This window comes from Thamnophis sirtalis, unplaced genomic scaffold (genome assembly GCF_051295495.1).
Source record: "Thamnophis sirtalis isolate CommonGarterSnake01/CBP01778 unplaced genomic scaffold, rThaSir2_p1.2 scaffold_2, whole genome shotgun sequence".
Classification (NCBI taxonomy): Eukaryota; Metazoa; Chordata; class Lepidosauria; order Squamata; family Natricidae; genus Thamnophis; species Thamnophis sirtalis.
Window position 1 is genome coordinate 6,736,511 of NW_028261382.1, and position 21,910 is coordinate 6,758,420.

A 21,910-nucleotide genomic window follows, 5' to 3' on the forward strand; every position below is an offset into this window, starting at 1 on the left:
TGGCTGACCCAATTTATAACTGTCACGAGTTATGACCGTGAAGGGCAGGTTCTACTAGGGTAGTAACTGGAGGACTTGGAAGAGGACAGGAAGGCCTGGAGCCAAGGTGGCGCAGTGGTTAAATGCAGCACTGCAGGCTACTGCTAGATCAGCAGTTCAGCGGTTCAAATCTCACCGGCTCAGGGTTGACTCAGCCTTCCATCCTTCCGAGGTGGGTAAAATGAGGACCCAGATTGTTGGGGGCAATATGCTGACTCTCTGTAAACCGCTTAGAGAGGCCTGAAGGCCTATGAAGCGGTATATAAGTCTACTGCTATTGGAAGTAAGGCCACTGATGATGCTCTTCCTAACATTTCAGGCCTAAGCAGCTCTTTTTTTTCTCTCTCTCTCTTTCTTTCTGCTGGCAAAATGGGGAAAATTGGAGTCTCCCAGCATCTAAAAATAAACCAGTTCTTACCAATCTCTGTCCTTTTAATCCTCTTATCAGGCTTCTGGAAGCCGCCTCCAATATCTGGTAAATGAGTTCAAGATAAGAAAGAGATAAAAGATTGCAAACTTCTCTTTCTCCGTCTCCTTCTCAACCAAGCCACGGCTGATGAATCTCGCTTTGGAGAGAAAAGAGCAGTGGAAAAATGGATGCCTAGGTCACCGAGACAGTGTATATTTCCACTTCCTCTTCCATATTAAGCCCCGCGATCTAGAGGAATCTTAAAAAATATTGGGCTAATAACTTCCTGATTCCAATATTAAAAAGAGAGGATTGGGACAATGTGTTAAAGCCAAAGACTGCAGCCCTTAACTGCGGAGTCCTTGGTGGTTTTGAGGGAGGGTTGTTTTCTTGCAGATCATCCCCGTACAGTCACTCTCTCTGTCTCTGTCTCTCTCTTTATCTCTCTGTCTCTCTCCCCCTCTCCGTCTCCTTCTCTCCCTCTTTACCTGTCTCTTTCTCTCCCTCTTTACCTGTCTCTTTCTCTCCCTCTCTCCCTGTCTCCTTCTCTCCCTCTCTCCCTGTCTCCTTCTCTCCCTCTTTACCTGTCTCTTTCTCGATCTCTCCCTATCTGTCTGTCTGTCTGTCTCACTGTCACTCACTCTCTCACTCTTTCTCTCTCTGTCTCTTCACTATCTCTCTGTGTCTCTTTCTCTCTCACTGTCACTCTGTCTTTCTCTTTCTCCCTCTCTCTCTTTATCTGTCTGTCTCTCCCTCTGTCTTTCTCTCCCTCTCTTTCTGTCTCTCTCTGTCTGTCTGTCTGTCTCACTGTCACTCACTCTCTCTCTCTCTGTCTCTATCTCTCTGCGTGTCTTTCTCTCTCTGCATCTTTCTCTTTCTCCCTTTCTCACTCTCGCTCTTTCTCTATCTCTCTGTCTCTCCCCCTCTCCCTCTGTCTCTTTCTCTCCATCTTTCTCTGTCTCTCACTATCTGTCTGTCTGTCTCACTGTCACTCACTCACTCTCTCTCTGTCTCTCACTATCTCTCTGCGTGTCTCTCTTTCTCTCTGCATCTTTCTCTTTCTCCCTCTTTCTCCCTCTCTCTCGCTCTTTCTCTATCTCTCTGTCTGTCTCTCCCCCTCTCCCTCTGTCTCTTTCTCTCCATCTTTCTCTGTCTCTCACTATCTGTCTGTCTGTCTGTCTCACTGTCATTCACTCTCTCGCTCTCTCTGTCTCTCACTATCTCTCTGCGTGTTTCTCTCTTTCTCTCTGTGTGTCTTTCTCTTTCTCCCTCTTTCTCCCTCTCTCTCTCTCTCTCTCCATATCCATCCATCCATCCATTCACTGTATTTTTATTTGCAAGCGTTCACACCTTATTTTGTATGAGCCGCCTTGGGAAAACACATTCCCCCGTTAAAGCGGGGGAAAGAAATCATTGCAGTACAAAATAACGCAGGTGGGTTCAGTTAGACACCCCCCCCCCAAAGGAAGCGTCTTGAAGCAGGCTTAACTGGATGAAGCAGGGTCTTATGGGAGATCCTTTCCATTTTAGGAAACGGCCGTTTTGAGTTGCACACGGAAATGGTTTGCTGACACAGGCGGCGGAAAATTCTTCTGTTCTTCCCCTGGCAGGGCCAATCTTTTAAAAAATGTCTGACCTTTGTATTGTAGGTAAGGCACATGCTTCAGTGAGCTCTAATTATTGTATTTAATAAGTCTGTAATAAATAAGTATATGCATGCAAATATAGACACACAACTCTTGAACGCCAGGGTATATCGGTAGCCACAGCGATTTTCCACTGACGCAAACGGGAAACCAGCCCATCCAACGCAGGAAGAGATTGTGTGAGTGCAGAGAAAGAGACTTCAGTCCCAGCTGACTTATTATCTGCACTCATGTTCAAGGTGCAGCCAGCATTCCAAGGTAGAGAAGCGCACAAAAGGGAAACATCACATAAAAACACCACTGCTGAACGCAGACAGAGACACGTAAGAGTCAGCATGTCTCAACCTCTGTGAATGTAAGATGTGTGGACTTCAACACCCAGAATTCCCCAGCCAACACGCTTGGTCTAGAGGTTAAGGCGCCAAGCTAGAAAGCCAAGAAATGGTGAATTCTAGCCTTGTCTTAAGCATGAAAGCTGGTTGGGTGACTTTGGGCCAACCACCAGGAGATTTGGGAGTTCTAGTCCTGCCTTAGGTAGAAAAGCTGGCTGGGTGACTTTAGGCCAATCACCAGGAGACTTGGGAGTTCTAGTCCCGCCTTAGCCATGAAAGCCAGCTGGGATACTTTGGGCCAATCAGCAGGGGACTGGGAGTTCTAGTCCCGCCTTAGCCATAAAAAGCCAGCTGGGAGACTTTGGGCCAATCAATAGGAGACTGGGAGTTCTAGTCCCGCCTTAGCCATAAAAAGCCAGCTGGGAGACTTTGCGCCAATCACTAGGAGACTGGGAGTTCTAGTCCCGCCTTAGCCATAAAAAGCCAGCTGGGAGACTTTGGGCCACTCAATAGGAGACTGGGAGTTCTAGTCCCACCTTAGTCATGAAAGCCAGCTGGGTGACTTTGGGCCAATTACCAGGAGACTTGGGAGTTCTAGTCCTGCCTTAGCCATGAAAGCCAGTTGGCTGACTCTGAGCCAGTCCCTCTGCCTTAGCCCGCCCACTTCACAGGGTGGTTGTTGTGGGGGAAAATAGGAAGAGGAAGGTGGGAGTTATTTGTGAAAATAACAAATGTGGGATACAAGTAAATAAATAAACAAACCCGTCAAAGCCTTCCGAACCCATTCCATTCCGTTTATCTATTTCCGGATCATCCCATTTCATCCCATTTCATCTCATTCAGGCTGCTTTACCCGGTTGGGGCTTTCACTGGGGAAAAAGCTGCCAATGGAAGGTGAGGGAGGACCCCGGCTCCTTGAAATCCAGGAGGGGGATTCAAAAGGGGCCTTTTCACGTCTGCCTTTATTGCTTTTTTTTATTTTATTTTATAAAGAGGTTTTTATATCACTGAGGTGACCTGGAATCGAGCAGATCAAGAGAGCCTCGTGATGCAGGGCAGCTGTGCTCCCAGGAGCGGCGCATGTAGGCCCAGGCGGGCCCCTCTGCCGACTCGAAAGCAGCGTTTCTCGAGTTTAACAGGAGGAGAGTGTTGGAAGGGGACCTTGGAGGTCTTCTAGTCCAGCCCTGCGCAGTGCAGCTAAAAACTGTCCTGCGCAAGCAGAGAAGAACCCCAAAACAAGATGGCGGCGCCTGCTACGGAGAACCGGTTCGCGGCCGGTTCCAGAGACCCAGCCCGCCAAACCACTACCGGTTCGGCCCACCACTGAGGCACCCATGCTTTCCTGAGATAAACAGCAGGGGCACCCACCTGTCTCCCACCAGCAGAAGGGCGGGGGGGGGGCGGGAGAGTTAAATTCTGCTTGCAGGATCCGCCGAGGGGTTCCACCACAAAACCGCGGACGACAAAATCGCGCTCGACGAAAGCGCGTACGTGACGTCATCACAGCGCGACGAAAACATCGCGCTGTGATCGATAAATGTAAAAATAAAGCGAAAACCTTACCCTAACCCCCCCAAACCTAACCCTAAACCTAACCCTTAACCTAACGCTAAACCTAACGCTAACCCTTAACCTAACGCTAAACGTAACCCTAACGCTCTAAACCTAATCCTAACCCTTAACCTAACCCTAACCCTAACCCTTACCTTTATGTGAATCGGCTTGCTTTAATTTTAATTTTATTTCAATTTTTAATTTTTTTCGTCGCGCTGTGATGACGTCAAATGCGCGCTTTTGTCGAGCGCGCTTTTGTGGACCGCGGTTTTGACGGGTCACGCCGCCGAGGTGCCTCTTCTAAAGCTCCTGAGATTGTCTGTCTAGGCAACCACAGGCTCCTAATCTCATTCCTCTTCTCCCCCCCCCTCCCCACCCATTGCATTCTCAACCCTCTTTGCAATTGTGCTTCGAATCAGGTCAGCACATAGATGGAAATGAGAGGAGGAGGACAGGAGGAAGGGAGGGAGGAATGCAGCTCTCTCTCTCCTCTAGGCAGGCACCCAGAGAGAAAGACGCCACACAACACAACACAACACACACACAATGGCACACTTTCAGAGCGCAGAAGAGACCCCCACCCCCGCCCTTTTCAATGCATCTCAGCTGCTCTTTCAACCCCGCTGTGCGCGCGACACGAATCAATATTCAGGAAAGCTCCCTTTGAGCCAACAAGCCAAAATGCCCTAAATTCACACACAAGCTGCAGCCCCTTTCAGAGAATTAAAAAGCAAATCCAAATAAATATCCCCGCAGAGAGCAAAGCCTGCTTGTGGTGTGTGCGTGTTGTCAATCAACTCTTACTGCCAGAGGGCAGAAGAGTCCTTCGCGGGGGGGGGTGGGGGTGTCCGCTGCTACCGTCGGTCGTAAGTGAATTTTTTTCCAGGTCGTAACTCGGAACGGTCCCTCAACAAAAAGGAGACTGCTTAGAATCGGTCCTCGGCGGCGTAGCTTGGCCTGGGGAACAGCCTGAGTTGTTCCACCTTTGTTTTGTTAGAATCGTAATGTCTGAGTTGGAAGGTGCCTTAGAGGTCATCTAGTCCCAACCCCCTGCTCAGGGCAGGATCGGCAAGAGTGGGCATTTCTCAACCTTGGCAACTTGATGCGTGGACCATCTCGCTCCCAGAACTCTCCAGTCAGACTCCTCTCACCGAAAACAGCCCTTGCCCTTTGGTTCAAGGTTGACTCGACCGTCCATCTGTCCGAGGTCGGTCAAATGAGGACGCAGATTACTGGGGGCAAGAGGCTGATTCTGTAAACAGCCCAGAGAGGGTTGTAAAGCCTGATGAAGCTGTATATAACTCTGTTATTGCTATCTTCCTTGCTTTTCATCCCTCCTTTTCTTCCTCCCTCCCTCCCTCCCTTTCTTCCTTACTTCCCTTCCATCCATCCATCCATCCTTCCTCCCTCCCTCCCAGTGGTTAGAATGTAATATTGCAGACTAACTCTGCCCACTGCCAGGAGTTCGATCCTGACCGGCTCAAGATCAACTCAGCTTTCCATCCTTCCGAGGTGGGTCAAATGAGGACCCAGATTGTTGGGGGCAAGAGGCTGATTCTGTAAACGGCTTAGAGAGGGCTGTAAAAAGCACTGTGAAGTGGTATATAAGTCTAAGTGTTATTGCTATCTTCCTTCCTTCCTTTCCTTCCTTCCTTCCTTCTTTCCTCCATTCCTCCCAGTGGGTTAGAATGCAGCATTGCAGGCTACCCAGTGCCAGGAGTTCAATTCTGACTAGCTCAGGGTTGACTCAGCCTTCCATCCTTCTGAGGTGGGTAAAATGAGGACCCAGATTGTTTGGGGGACGGGCGGACATGCTGACTCTGTAAATCTCTTAGAGAGGGCTGTAAAGGCCCTGCGAAGCGGCATATAAGTCTAAGTGCCATTGCTAATCAAGGAAAACGACACGGCGTAAAAGGAAAACAGACACAGAAAAGGCCAAAAAAATCTTATTTGCTTGCCCAAATTTCCGATGTCGATCCCAACTGCAATACCCATGGGGCAGCTGAGACTCTTCAGAGCCCACAATCACCTCGGCTGGGAGATCAGAGACTATTTAGAAAAGCAATTAAAATAAGGCCACCGTTTCCCAGATTGCACCGGAAATTGATCTCTGCTATATATGATACGATCTTCATAACGTGGGCTTTAGAGCTGGTTAGTGGAAAGAAGGTCAGGAGGTTTTTTGATCTTGAGAAATGAGCCTTTCTTGGAAGGCGCGTAGCTATTTTGGGGCAAACCAAACTCTTGGCTAATTTTAGCCGCTTGCATCAAGAGGAATCACCCAGCTCATCCTGTAAATGGAGGAGGGGGAAGGAAAAACTGGGCTGGACTGAGCCAATTAATTTCCCCAGGCCAGGATGCGAACAAAAAATTGGAATCAAGGAATAATGAGACAGTTGCAAGTTGGAAACTAGACAACAGATAGAAAACTGTAAGCCAAGATCCACTGAAGTGGTTTTATAGGAGAGACTTAGGTTTAACTGCAATTTGTGAGGGACTAGCATCCTGTAGTATTCCCTCTTTTAAGGATTACGGGGCTACCGCATGGGAGGGCAAGAATATTAAGCGACAACTCAGCTTTTCCTAACTTGGATGATTTCTGGTGGACTCCCACTCCCAGAATTCCCCAGCATGGCAATTGCGGAGAATTCTTGAGTGTTGACATTGACGTATCTGGAAGTTGCTGTTGCTAAGATTGGGGGAATTCTGGGAGTTGAAGTCCAAACCTCTTAAAGCTGCCATGGTTGACGAACATTGATCTAGAACAGGGGTCGGCAACCTTAAATGCTCAGAGCCACAAAGGTCCTAACCGGAAGCCTCCTGTTCAATTCTGGAGCCGACCGGAAGTCCGGTTTCCCCACCATAGAGTCTCCTCCTAGCGTGGCGTCCTTTTTCCTCCGCTGATCAGAAGTCTGGTTCCCCCACCATAGAGTCTCCTCCTAGCATGGCATCCTTTTTCCTCCGCTGACCAGAAGTCCGGTTCCCCCACCATAGAGTCTCCTCCTAGCATGGCGTCCTTTTTCCTCCGCTGACCAGAAGTCCGGTTCCCCCACCATAGAGTCTCCTCCTAGCGTGGCGTCCTTTTTCCTCCGCTGACCAGAAGTCCGGTTCCCCCACCATAGAGTCTCCTCCTAGCGTGGTGTCCTTTTTCCTCTGCTGACCAGAAGTCCGGTTCCCCCACCATAGAGTCTCCTACTAGCATGGCGTCCTTTTTCCTCCGCTGACCAGAAGTCCGGTTCCCCCACCATAGAGTCTCCTCCTAACCGAAAGCCCTATCAATTGTGGAGCTGACCAGGAAACCCACCCCTTGCCATAGAGTCTCCTCCTGGCACGTCCTGCTTTCCCGCCCCCTCCAAACTGGAAGCTCCACTCAAAATTGTTGTGCCGATTGGCAACAGGGAGCCGCAGCAGAGGGATGCTGATCGCTGATCTAGAATCTCACAAATATGAGCTCGTGAAGAGGCAAGGAAACCACCGTGTGAGAGGGGAAAGTCAGCATTTCTGGGCTGAATTCCTGGTCTGAAGCCTGATTTGTATTCTTTTATTTTTGGAATCGCTGGCTGGCACATCGGCCCCAGGAGACCAATCTGTTTCCCGGGGAGAAGAAAAAGAAAGTCACGGGAAGCCAAGAATGCGCCACTGGGCACCAGTAGCCCATCTCACTGTAACCTGATAAAGTATTTTCTCTTCCTCTTCCCTTTTCGCCCAACGTAAAAAGCACCTGGGCTGGCCCTGAATCGAATTCCACTGGGCGCGAAGAATCCCTTCAAATGTTTGTTTTCCATTCTCGGGTGCGCCAAAAAAAATGCAGCCGGTGCAACTTCACAAACTTTGCAAGTTTGTTTTAGGCCTTTTGCCTACAAACCGACGCAATCAAAATACTGTTCGGGCTCCCCAGCAACTGAAGCTCTTAACAAGGGGAGTGTTAAAATTCAGAGTAGAAGCAGCTTTTCTAGTTCAAATCTCACCAGGCTCCAGGTTGACTCAGCCTCCCATCCTTCCGAGGTGGGTAAAATGAGGACCTAGATTGTTGGGGACAATATGCCGACTCTGTAAACCGCTTAGAGAGGGCTGGAAAGCACTGTAAAGCAATATATACGTCTATTGATAGCACTATAAGAGCCGAGGTGGCGCAGTGGTTAAATGCAGCACTGCAGGCTACTTCAGCTGACTGCAGTTCTGCAGTTCGGCTGTTCAAATCTCACCGGCTCAGGGTTGACTCAGCCTTCCATCCTTCCAAGGTGGGTAAAATGAGGACCCAGATTGTTGTTGGGGGCAATATGCTGACTCTGTAAACCGCTTAGAGAGGGCTGAAAGCCCTATGAAGCGGTATATAAGTCTAACTGCTATTGCTATTGCTAGTTTCCTTCGTTCCTTCCTTGTGGTTAGAATGCAGTATTGCAGGCTAACTCTACCCACAGTCTGGAGTTTGATCCTGACCGGCTCAAGGTTGACTCAGCCTCCCATCCCTCCGAGGTGGGTAAAATGAGGACCCAGATTATTGGGGGACAATATGCTGACTCTGTAAACTGCTTAGAGAGGGCTGGAAAGCACTGTAAAGCGGTATATACGTCTATTGATAGCACTATAAGAGCCGAGGTGGCGCAGTGGTTAAATGCAGCACTGCAGGCTACTTCAGCTGACTGCAGTTCTGCAGTTCGGCTGTTCAAATCTCACCGGCGCAGGGTTGACTCAGCCTTCCAAGGTGGGTAAAATGAGGACCGGATTGTTGTTGGGGGCAATATGCTGACTCTGTAAACCGCTTAGAGAGGGCTTTAAAAACACTGTAAAGGGGTATATACGTCTATAGTGCTATTGATAGTTTCCTTCCTTCCTTCCTTCCTTCCTTCCTTCCTTCCTTCCTTCCTTCCTTCCTTCCTTCCTTCCTTGTGGTTAGAATGCAGTATTGCAGGCTAACTCTACCCACAGTCTGGAGTTTGATCCTGACCGGCTCAAAGTTGACTCAGCCTCCCATCCTTCCGAGATGGGTAAAATGAGGACCCAGGTTGTTGGGGGACAATATGCCGACTCTGTAAACTGCTTAGAGAGGGCTGTAAAAGCACTGTAAAGCAGTATAACAGATCTAAGTGTTATTGCTGTCTGTCTTCTCAGGAATAAATTCAGGAGATTGCTATCCTAGGGTTAGGATTGCCATTGCTATTTTCCTGGGCCAGAGACTGGATTTTTTCATTGTAGCCGTGTAATAAGGAACACCAACAAGAGCGACACTTTTTAAAAAAGAAAAAAAAACCTAACCCTCTTCTTGACAGCCAACTGAAAAAGCTGTCCTTCTACCTTCTGTGCCAAACCTTAACATGGAAGGCAAATAGAAAAAGAAAAAGGAAAACAGATGGAAGTTGAACACCCCAGCAAGACCAAAGTCCTTTCTAACCCAGAATGCTGAATTAATTGGCATTTCGCAGACAAAAAAAAACAAAAAACGCTCTTCACTTCCATTTGCAACTCCTAAATTTTGCCCTCTGCCCTTTGTTTTCTGCTTTCCTTTACTTTCTCTTTCCATTCTTTTCTTAGGGAGTTCTTCCGCTTGAAACTTTTACACGCACCCTTTGTCAGGGACTCTAAAAAAAAAAGGGCTAAAAACTGTAAGTCATCGCCTGAGTGACTTTGGGCCACTCCCTCTCTCTCTCATCTCTCTCTCTTAGCCCAACTCACTTCGCAGGGTTGTCGTGATGGGAGAGAAAAATAGGAGGAGGAGGAAGGAGCCTCAGGTATATCCGCAGCCTTGGGTTATTACATACAAAATAATAAAGGTGGGATAGAATGAAATGTGAGTAAATTCCTCCTTTACTTCCTTCTTTTACAACTCTGGGTGTAAACCTAGAGTAAATAAAAGAAATAAAAGGACTGACGTGCTAAAGTGATGGAGGAAATCAGGCTGTTTTGCTGATTTCCACTGAAGCTCTACCCACCCAGCAAAACCCACTGGAGACCCTCCCTAGGAGGATTCATCAATGCCCCATGGCTTAAAGTAGCCAGTTGTTCAACCATCCCAGTCAACTGACAGGAGCTGGGAAGAAACAGATGTTTTGCTCAGACTTACCGTATTTTTCAGAGTATAAGACGCACCCCCCCCCTAAAAGAGCATGGAAATGTTGGTGCGTCTTATACACCAAATACAGTCATTTTTGACCACCGGAAGCACCATCCCCGCATCCAAAAAACGGAGGTTTTTTTTTGCTTTCCCTCAGCCCCCAAAGCAGCCCTCTGCAGGCTTCAGCAGGTTTGGGGCAAGGCAAAAAAGCCCCCGTTTTTGCAAAAAACGGGCTGTTTCCCGCAAAAACGGCTGTTCTTGCCTTGCCCCAGCCCTGTTGAAGCCTGCAGAGGGCTTTGGGGGGCTGAGGGAAGGCAAAAACTTTTTTTTCCCTTACCTCTTCGAAATCTTGGTGCGTCTTATACACCGGTGCCTCTTATAGTCCGAAAAATACGGTAGGTGGATTTTCGGTTGCCGTCACAAAAAAGTAGGATTTGTCAGAGTGCATTTTCAGCTGGCATTCTTCAAGAGCAGGTAAGGAAAGAGGGCATCCAGGCAAGCAAGGGTTGAATCAGACAACAATAAAAATCAAGAGAACACATGGAAGGTGCTCTGCCTCGCTTTGTCCATTCCAAAAATTAAAAAAATTATAATAATATAACGGAAAGTGGGGGGGGAAGGGTTCACCCACAAAACCGCGCTTGACTAAACCGCGCTTGACTAAACCGCGTCGCTGACGTCATCAACAGGGCGACAACAGCGCGGAGACAGAAGCACGCTGTAAACCCTAAACCTAAAATTAACCCCTAAACCTAAACCTAACCCCCCTAAACTTATCCTAAACCTAACCCTAAACCTAACCCTTATCTTAAGTTGAATCGGCTTGCTTTCAAAGCGCTATTTAAAGCGCCCTTCTTTCTCCACGCTGGCTGTTGTCGCCCTGTTGATGAAGTCAGCGACGCGGTTTAATCGGGCGCAGTTTAGTCGAGCGCGGTTTTGACGGGTCACCGAAAAAACCAGCCCCTCAAACGGGCACAACTGCCGCAGTGGCCTAGCCTGCCCCACCAGTCAATGGCCTTTTATTGAAACCGGTGCCCCAAACAAGCAAAAAGACATCAAGGAAGAAGATATGTTTGAAAGTATACATCTGAATCCCTTGCCAACCATCCCAGGGAGGGAGTTTCCAGCATCTATTGCCGTAAATAAGCGACGTGGTGGCTCAGTGGCTAAGATGCTGAGCTTGTCAATCAGAAAGGTGGGCAGTTCGGTGGATCGAATCCTTAACGCCACGTAACGGAGTGAGCTCCCGTGACTTGTCCTAGCTTCTGCCAACCTAGCAGTTCGAAAGCATGTAAAAAATGCAAGTAGAAAAATAGGGACCCCTTTGGTGGGAAGGGAACAGTGTTCCGTGCGCCTTCGCCGTTGAGTCATGCCGGCCACATGACCATGGAGACGTCTTCAGAGAGCGCTGGCTCTTCGGCTTTGAAACGGAGATGAGCACCGCCCCCTAGAGTCGGGAACGAGTAGCACATAAGTGCAAGAGGAATCTTTACCTTTATCCCCATAAATTCCTAAGCACAACTTAAGCAAACGTTAACAGTTGCTCTGAACACAAGTTTGCCAGTGTAACGGGAAACTTGTGTTCACACGAAATGCTTCACCTATAAACCCAGGTTAATTGCTGCATGGGTCGAAGTGGGTCAGACACGACTTTGCAACTAACAACAAATTGCTGCATTCATGTACAATAAAACCCTATACTTCCCTAAACACTTCACACAATGACAGGCCCGCATAATGTATTTAAAAACTCCCGTCTGTGTTCTTAATAAATTGCTGAATCTCGGATTAAACAATCTCACTTTAGCCTAGTCTAGTGTGTTGCGAAAATTCTACCCAAAGTCAGTCTTTCTTCCCCCCCGCTGTGGTATTCGGTCTGTCTCCCGCGGCTGTTCACCCCGGAGCCGAGGAGGAGGTCCCACTTCCACATGCTGTTTCTTACCAGCCCCACATCGAGGTACGCTGCGCTGCCATCCCTCCCTCGCCGGACTCGACTGCTGAGCAGCGGCCCTGAAGCCGAGTTAGACAAGGCGCGAATCAGGAAGCTGGCAACTGACAAATGAGGCATTCTTAGCGTCTCCGGCTACAATCTTACAGCACCAAGGTGATCTCCTTAAGCTGCTCACCGGTGGGCAGAAGCATTCCGTAAGAGGAAATTTGAAGCTTAAGAATAACACGCACCTGGGGAATCAAGCGCACACTTGTCCCCAACGAGAAGGTGTAAAAAATACAGGACGGGGCCCTTGTTACTCACAGACAAGAGAGAACAAAGTTGAAGAGGGACGTTTAATGTTCTGAATCCATCCACCTGAAAGTAACGATTTTTGTGCACGAGATGTATTTTAAGTCTGGGTTGGGACACAGAGTCTGATTATAGTAATATGCAGGTTTTTGAGCGGGAGGGACTAGAAGGATCCCAGACCCATTAAAGGTAAAGGTTCCCCTCGCACATATGTGCTAGTCGTTCCCGACTCCAAGAGGTGGTGCTCATCTCCGTTTCTAAGCCGAAGAGCCAGCGTTGACCGAAGACGTCTTCGTAGTCATGTGGCCGGCATGATTAAACACCAAAGGCGCACGGAACACTGTTCCCTTCCCACCAAAGGTGGCTCCTATTTTTCTACTTGCATTTTTTACGTGCTCTCAAACAGCTAGGCTGGCAGAAGCTGGAACAAGGAACGGGAGCTCACTCCGTTACGCGGCACTAGGGATTCGAACCGGCGAACTGCCGACCTTTCTGATCGACAAGCTCAGCGCCTTTGCCACTGAGCCACCCTATAGAGCCATTACAAATAATAAAATACCAGCTACCAAAACAACGCTCGACACTTGTGACTTCTGTTTGGCTCTGCAATATTACAACATTCCCGTCTTTGCATGGGAACAAAGTACTGGCGACCTCCAAAATGCTAGGAATTCAAAACAAGCCCTATCATCACTCTGTCCCAAATATTTTGGAATCCTTCCAAGCTCAAAATGTCACTTTCAGATTCAAAATGCAGCAGGTTTTTGAGCTCAAAACTCTTCCTGACTGGAATGGAGTAGTTCTGGAACTCTTTCGGTGGGATAGGAACACGCTGTTTTAAATCTAAAACTCAAGACATTTTGCACAGCCCTAGAAAATATAAGTCACTCCTGGGTGAAAAAATGATCGACAACTATATTGAAAAGAAAAGACACTATGAACAAAATCTGTTTATGGAGTGCTTGTCTCCCATTATCTTAATGACTAGAATATATAGTAATAGAATAGGAATAGGAAAGTTTATTTATAGGCCGCCCTTTTCCCTGGGGGGACTCAGGGCGGCTTACAATCCATAGGGGGGGGGGGAAACACAAACAGTAAAACATATAACAATACATAATTAAAAATAAAACACAACATTCATTCATTCGGGTGGGGACGGATTACAATCTAACCCCAGGCCTGACGGGATAGCCAGATCTTAAGGGCTGTGCAGAAGGTCTGGAGGGTGGTGAGGGTACGGATCTCCACGGGGAGATCGTTCCACAGGGTCGGAGCTACTACTGAGAAGGCTCTCTTCCGCGTAGTCGCCAGTCGGCACTGACTGGCAGATGGGATTCGGAGGAGGCCTAATCTGTGTGATTGAATTGGTCTCGAGGAGGTAATTGGCAGGATGCGGTCTCTCAATAGGAATAGAATGGAATGGAATAGGAATAAGAATAGAATAGAACAGAACAACTAGACCAAAGGACAGTTTTTTCCCCCAAATGCCATCACTCTGCTGAACAACTAAACTCCACAATACTGTGAAATTATTTGCTAAGACTGTATTGCTATTATTATTCTCATCCTTCCTATTACCTACCGCCTCCCACTTAGGGAATGTTGCTTGTATCTTTACAATTTATATTGTTTTCTTTCTTTCCTAGTACGATTTGATTGCTTATTAGTAACCTTTGACTATCACTAAGTGTTGTATCTTATGATTCTTGATGAATGTATTCGATTTTCTTTTTCTTTTTCTGTACCCTGAGAGCATCTGCACCAAAGACAAATTCCTTGTGTGTCCAATCACACTTGGCCAATAAAGAATTCTATTCTGGTGTGCAATGTCCTATATTGCGTGGCACGTCAAAACCGCAGTCCACTAAAGCGCGTACGTGACGTCATCAGCAGCGCGACAAGAAAGAAAAAGGGTGCTTTAAAAAGCGCTTTTAAAGCAAGCCGATTCACATAAAGGTAAGCGTTAGGGTTAGGTTTAGGGTTAGGTTAAGGGTTAGCGTTAGGTTTAGCGTTAGGTTTAGCGTTAGGTTAAGGGTTAGGTTTAGGGTTAGGTTAAGGGTTAGGCTTAGGGTTAGGTTTGGGGGGGTTAGGTTTAGATTTACGTGTTAATTTTAAGTTTCCCGCTCACAGCGTGCTGTTTTTGTCGCGATGTGATGACGTCACGTACGCGCTTTCGTCGAGCGCGCTTTAGTCTACCGCGGTTTTGTGGTGGAACCCTATATTGTCGTTTTGAGGGTAGAAGTTGAAATAATTTATGTCCGGGATGTGAGGGGTCTGTAGATATTTTCACGGCCCCCGACTTGTGGAGGGAATGGATGGTAGCAATGGCTTTGGGGAGCCTCTCAAGATTGTCTTATTGAAACATAGGACATAAAAGGCGGGGTGCAATCTCCCCCCCACCCCCCAGGAGAAAGGCCAGGTACGAAACAATAGGAGTGCTCATCCTCTGGAAATGATCTTAGCATCCAGAAGGAAAAGGAGGCTTAGCCTCTATTCTTCAGCTTTGAAACTAGGTGGGGAGCAGGAGGGGGGGGTCTTAAGGCTGTCTGCTCAGCTCTTAAGAGCCCATTCACTGTACCTGGAGGCTTCCTGAGCACCTTGTATTTTTAGAAACAGTTAAACAAAGGGCCATTCACAGCTGATTTGCTGAGAAGTAAGCCACAATAGATCCATTGCTCCTTTCCTAGGCAGCCAGCCAAGAAGGATTTGACCCCAGCTATTTGGCCCAAGAAGATCCACGTGGCAATGCTCACATTAAGTAGTCACCCAGCAGAGGTTCCCGACTCTAGGGGGCGCTGCTCATCTCCATTTCAAAGCCAAAGAGCCAACGCTGTCCGAAGACACCTCTGTGGTCAAGTGGCTGGCAGGACTCAACGCCGAAAGCGCACGGAACGCTGTTCCCGTCCCACCAAAGGTGGTTCCTATTTTTCTACTTGCATTTTTATGTGCTTTCGAACTGCTAGGTTGGCAGAAGCTAGGACAAGTCACGGGAGCTCACTCCGTTACGAGGTGCTAGGGATTCAAACCGCCGAACTGCCGACCTTTCTGATCGACAAGCTCAGCGTCTTAGCCACTGAGCCACCATGTCCCTTGTGTCTTGATCTCTCTTGATATTGTGTCTTGATATCTCCAGAGATAATCGAGGTTTAAATGACAGCATCTTTTTTACTCCACTGGAAGGCAATTTCATCCCGATTTAGCGGATCAGCATCTGTCGACCTTGTTCCCTTTCGTAACGGAGGTTCAGCCTGACAAACCCTCCTCGCCAGTAAATTTCAAAAGTTACGAAGGCAAATGTTTCTGAAGCTTGCCTACTTGAAGACACGTGGACTTCAATTCCCAGAATCACGGCTGGCTGAGGAATTTTGGGAGTTGAAGTCCACTTACATGAAAATGGCTCAGATTGAGAAGCACGGTGCTCTCAAACCTGGTTTGGAAGAGTTACACAAAAGACATTTCGGGGAAATGTAGAAGGAAGAAGGAAGATTTGTCTACTATTCAAGAATGGACATTAAAAGTAACAAACTTAGCAGAGATGGCTAAAATATCAGCATATCATAAGGATCACTCAGATGAGAAATATAAAATGGACTGGAGAAGATGGATTGACTATATTCAAAATAAATACGGGACTAAAAAATTCCAGATAGTTTATGACTAAAAAAGCAAGGAATGAGATAATCTGTTTAGAGTTAGCCTAACAAAAGAGGAGTTAAAGCACAAATGAAAGATGATACTAACTTTCTTTTACTTTATTGTAGAATATGCTTGTTAAAGATTTATACTCTGTATTTGCTCTGGGAAGCCGGGGGGGGGGGAAGGTTGGGGGGGGGTTGGGTTTGGGCGGGGAGGGGAGGTAAATATTTGTAAAAGCTTTTTTAAAATTTTCAATTAAAAAAAAATCAAATAATTTAAAAAAAAACATTTCGGGGCACCGGAGGAGAAAAAAACTGATTAGAAACATAACCAGGAACATAATCTTGACAATCTGTCCCTTTCTCTTTCGCACCCTTCCCTCTCTGCCCAGATCAAGCCGGTTTCTTTCAGTCGAAAAAAAAAATCTTCCTACTCAGGTACGGAATATTGTTCTATTGGTGATTTATTAAAAGCCAGAATGGTTTAGAGGGAGGGAGATTTGGGCTGATCTCTCCAGTCAAGAGGAGGGACTAAAAACAGTGGTGTCAAACTGGAGTTCTTCCAGGGCTGGATTAGCATTGTAGTTCACCTCCGCGGGTGGTGGCCGAAGTGGGGAAGAGACAGGATGTACGATTTATGCAGTACCCTGCTTGCCAAATTGGGGCCCGTGTGTTCGCCCTGTGGCCCGTTTTCGGCCTGGGCGGACTCTTGCTGCACGTTGCTGGCCAAAATGGGATGCAGCGTGCCCCACCCCACCCCAGCCCTATGCCTCATTTGGATCAGCAGTGCTGCAGGAGGCTGTCCAGGTTGAAAATGGAGCACAAGGGGCTACGTGTGCCCCCCCGAACCCCGCTCCACTTTGGCTGCCAGAAGCACCGCGGGTCGGTCCTTTGCTATTTTCCGGCCAGCCCCGCAGGCCAGATCTAAGCGCCCCGTGGGTCGGATCTACCCTGCGGGAACTTGAGTTTGACACCCCTGGACTAAAGGACTTGACTCAAGTTTTATTTGTTGATTTGCTTTTTTAAAAAAAAACATATTTTTGTTTCCATTTTCATAACATACAATCACATGTATACTATACATAGCCAGTATCATAAAGTATTAAATAATGATTACATCAGTTCCTCTTGTCATCAACGCCCCCACAAAAGTTAACAGCCATTATTAGCTCTTCTACTCTCCATACACCTCTTTCTTCTACTTCTCTCCTACTTCCTATCTTCCCTCCATCATCCTTTCCTACTCTACTTTCCCTTCCTTTCTCCTTCTCCTCTCTCTACATTCCACTCTTCCTTATCCTTATCCTCTTCATCTTCCCCCCTTACCCTCTCTCCTATCCCTCTCTTCCCATCTTTCCTCTCCCTTCTCCTTCCCAATCTTCCTCTCATTGGTGTATTTCCGCTTCCATATCAATATACTTAACATATCCTAGTTTTAAAGAGAGAGAGAAAAAAAAGACAGTATACATGTGGAATCAAATTACATTAAAATCTAACACCTCTCGTCAAACCTGATATATATCCCTCCCTCCCACCTCCCCCCCCCCCAGCCTTCCCTCACCCGACTTCCCAGAACCCATACACGGTATAAATCTTTAACAAAAACAGTCTAAAATATATTGACAGACAGACAGACAGAGAGACACAGACAGAGACACAGAGAAAAGCAGACAGAGAGGGAGACAGAGAGAGAGGCACACAGACAGACAGAGACACAGGGAAAGGCAGACAGAGAGGGAGACAGAGAGAAAGGCAGAGACCGAGACAGAGAGACAGACAGACAAAGAGAGAGAAAGATAGGGAGAGACACAGACAGAAAGAGAGAGGCAGAGACAGAGACAGAGAGAAAGGCAGACACAGAGACACAGACAGAGAGCCAGAGACAGACAGACACAGAGAGAGAGAGACAGAGAGACAGACAGACAGACAGAGAGAAAGGAAGAGACACAGACAGAGAGGCAGAGAGAGACAGAGAGAGGAGAGCAAACACAGTACAGTACAGAGTCAAACTCTATTGCAAACAGGAGCAATAAAACCGACTCGTAAAGGGGTCGCAGGACATGAAGAGGGGACAAGGAGAACCGGATTGGAGGCGGCTGTAGGTTATACGGCCCACAAAGTCAAATTTATTTATATCTCGCCTTAATTATTTTTATAAATAACTCAAAGCGGCACTTGGCACACGCTTTAAGATTATCTATTTGTGCCTCCCACTGATTCCCAGTCACAGCTCAAAGAACCGCAATGGGATCTTGGCTCACTTCTGTGTTTTCCCAGTGGGGCACAGGCCTTTTCTCAGCCCAGGTTTCCGAGTGGCTTTAAAGCGGGGGGAGAGGGGGGGACGGGGGACGATGACTACGGCCCCTTTACGGCCCATGGACTTCAACTCCCAGAATTCTTTAAAGCCACCGTTGCTTGAAAGGCTGCCAGGTTGAGAAAAGGTTAATAGGGTATGTGTGGACGCAATTTATTCTGCACCCTTCCTAATAGCCATGCTAGAAAAGGGAAGGAAAGAAATGGAATTGGCTAGTCTCAAATTCACTTATAATATCAAACCATAATGAATAAGGCCATTGTCTCCATATTGGGCTTTTAAATCCATTATTTACTGTATTTTTCGGAGTATAAGACGCACTTAGATTTTGGGGAGGAAAACAAGGGAAAAATATCTGCTTCTGCCTCCCAGCAATTTGCCTCCTTGCAACAAACAGTACAGACAATATACACAATTTGTAGTGTTATATTTCAGACTATACTTGTACAGATGCTGTTAAAATTGACGTGCTTTCTGGAAGTATAGTTATTCTCTGCTATTTAAAAGAATAGCACTTTTTAAAACAATAGCACTGGGCCTCTTCAGATCAAGCATTTATTTTTAAAAAGCTTCTTCATTTTGTTCAGTTGTCTAGAGTAATAATAAAGCAGTCTTTCAAAAATAAGTCTAATAATTTGAATATTCTATTTGTAGTTGTTGACTTACCTCCTTGCAGCAAACAGCCTGATTAGCACAAGAAAAAAATAATTGCCTCCCAGCAATTTGCCATGTGGAGCAAACAGCAAGGTTCACTTTCAGTTTCTCCCGATCATCAGCTTTTTGAGGCTGCAGGGATTGCTATAGCTCAGTGTTTCTCAACCTTGGCGACTTTAAGCCCTGTGGACGTCAACTCCCAGAACCCCCCAGCCAGCATAGCTGGCTGGGGGATTCTGGGAGTTGACGTCCACAGGGCTTAAAGTCGCCAAGGTTGAGAAACACTGCTATAGCCTATTGAAGCCCCTTCCCACTTTGCTGCAAAGAGGTAAATTGCTGGGAGGCAGAAGCCAAAAGGTTGGGGCCGGTGGGTGGATCTTCATTCAGTGTATAAGACGCACCCGCATTTTCACCCTCTTTTAGGGGGGGGGGGAAAGATGCGTCTTATACTCCGAAAAAGACGGTATTCTTTCGAAAGCAATAAAACGTTTCTGCAGAAAAATGGTTTTTGGTTCTGCCGTCATATATTACTTGAGATATATGTACTTGAGAGACTGCCTACTGCCAATTACCTCCACTAGACCGATACGATCGCATCGATTAGGCCTCCTCCGAATTCCATCTTCCAGTCAGTGCAGACTGGCAACTACCCGGAGGAGAGCCTTCTCGGTGGCTGCTCCGACCCTCTGGAATGAACTCCCCGTGGAGATTCAGATCCTCACCACCCTCCAGTCCTTCCGCGCTGCTTTAAAGATCTGGCTGTCCCGGCTGGCCTGGGGTTAAGATTCTATCCCCCCCCGAATTGTGTGACTGTTGTGCTCTCTTTTTAATATGTTGTATTGTCTCCATGTTGGAATATTGTTTGTCTTCCCCCCCCCTTTTTTTGAACTGTGAGCCGCCCTGAGTCACCCCAGGGAAAAGGGCGGCATACAAATAAAGGGAAAACTAAACTAAACTAATATTGAGCATCTATTCTGCTCCACCTTAATAGATTTTGGTGACTAAAAAAGATAAGAAACCATCATGGGAAAATACAAATTCTAAAAAGAAGACATGGTGGCACTGAATTCATGTAAAATAACCCGTTTTTCCCAAAAAATAAGACCTCCCTGGATAATAAGCCCAATTGGGCTTTTGAGCGCATGTGCTAAAATAAGCCCTCCCTGAAAATATTGCCACACAGCAGCTGCCATGAGGTGACCACGCTCGCCGCCTCCTGAACCTCAAAAATAATAAGGCCTCCCCAAAAATAAGGCCAGGTGCTTCTTTGGGGGTCAAAAGAAAATAAGAGCCTGTCTTATTTTTTGGGGAAACATGGTTTATAGGTGTGTGTTGCCCAACGTCCCAATTTCTCACATTCCTGGTATCCTCAGGGCTCTAAAGAGATACCTCTGCCAACAGGAACAAGACCAAGCAACCCCAATGAACTGACATGCCCAAGTGGCACAAGAGGAAAACGTTGGAAGGGAACCCATGGTATTGGACCTGGGTACTTGAGAGACCGCCTGCTGCCAATTACCTCCCAAAGACCCATTAGATCACACAGGGTTGGCCTCCTCCGGGTTCCGTCTACCAGCCAATGCCACCTGGCTACTACCCAGGGGAGGGCCTTCCCTGTGGCAGCTCCAGCCCTCTGGAACGAACTCCCCGCAGGGATTCGGACCCTCACCTCTCTCCAGGCCTTCCGAAAAGCCGTCAAAACCTGGCTTTGCCGGCAGGCCTGGGGTTGATGAGTTCCCCTCCCCTCTCGACCTGTGTGGTTGTGTGATTCTTGGCTATTTTAACTATTTGTATTGTGTTCTATGTTCCCCTTCTCCCCTTTTGAGTTGTTCGCCGCCCTGAGTCCCTCCCGGAGAAGGGCGGCATACAAATAATAAAATTCAATTCAATTCAATTAAAAAAGAACCAGACGTTTTGTCCCAACGGGGAAGAGATGGATTTGCAAGAGGGAGGAACAAAACCGCATCACAACAATCCTGCGCAAAGAGGACACGCTCGCTACCAACTCACAAAGCCTCTTCGTGCTGGGAACAAGACGCATCCTTCAGCCAGGAAGGAAAACAAGAGAAGGCAAAGAAAGCGGCCACTATTGGCCATAAGCGCAACCAACGGAAAGCAGAGCAGAATATAGAATAACAAGAGTTGGAAGGGGACCTTGGAGGTCTTCTAGTCCAGCCCCGTGCTCGGGGCACTCCTCAACTTACAATACCATTAGAGAGGCCCTGAAAAAAAGTGGCCTATAACCGTTTTTTTCCACACTTATAACCGCTGCAGCATCCCCATGAGTCACATGAAACAAATTTTGGATGCTAGGCCACTGGTTCATATTTAACTATGTTTGCAGTGCTCCGGGGTCATATGATTAGCTTTTGCAACCTTCCGACTGTTGTGGCCCGCCGGCAGAGCTGGCAGCAGATTCAGACAGTGAGGAGGTTGGGGAGGAACATGGGCCAGTCCTGGAGTCTGGAGAAGGCTCTGATGAGGGCTCTGTGTCGGAGGCAGAGAGGGGGGCAGAGCCATAGGCTGCCTTCAGAGTCAGACATCAGTGAGGCAGATGAACAGCTGGAGTCTGTTCCCAGTGTGTGCATGCACAGAGCTGCCAGACGAAGGGAACAGCTAAAGAACAGGGGTCGGCTTGGGAGTAAGGCCACCGGTGGACAATGAATGGCCCCTCCCAGAGGAAATAAAAGAGGAACGAAAGGGGAGTGGAGTTTGCAGGAGACAATTAGTTCGCTTCATTGGTTCGTGACTCTCCAAGACTCCTTGCCAAATTTTAACAGAAATTAGCCTGGCATCTCTCCAAGCCAGATAAGGTCTGTGATCATAAATCCTCCCTCGAAAGATTTTGCTGGATGTGAATGAGCAGAATTCAGAGTCAATGAATAAAAGGGGCTTTTGTCAGGACAAGGAGTTTGCTTCAGGCTCTTGGGAAGCCTCGGTCAGAACACCGACAAGACAAAGTGAATCTTTGACCTAGTCAAAGATTCACTTAACAACCGTGATATTAATTTAACAACTGCAGTGATTCAC

General features: G+C 47.4%; 1 protein-coding gene across 6 annotated transcripts in view; it reads right to left on the reverse strand.

The window, feature by feature from the left end:
- Nucleotides 1–21,910, reverse strand: part of GRAMD2A (GRAM domain containing 2A) — a 47,425-nt gene that overhangs the window by 21,859 nt on the left and 3,656 nt on the right. Inside the window, exon 1 of one of the 6 annotated variants that reach the window (XM_087704163.1) lies at nucleotides 11,975–12,095. The exons of the other annotated variants lie outside the window; for them this stretch is intronic. Coding sequence (XP_087560289.1) covers nucleotides 11,975–12,006 — 32 coding nt within the window. The 5' untranslated portion in view covers nucleotides 12,007–12,095. Of the gene's footprint in view, nucleotides 1–11,974; nucleotides 12,096–21,910 lie in introns of those variants that run through there. 6 annotated transcript variants of the gene reach the window in all.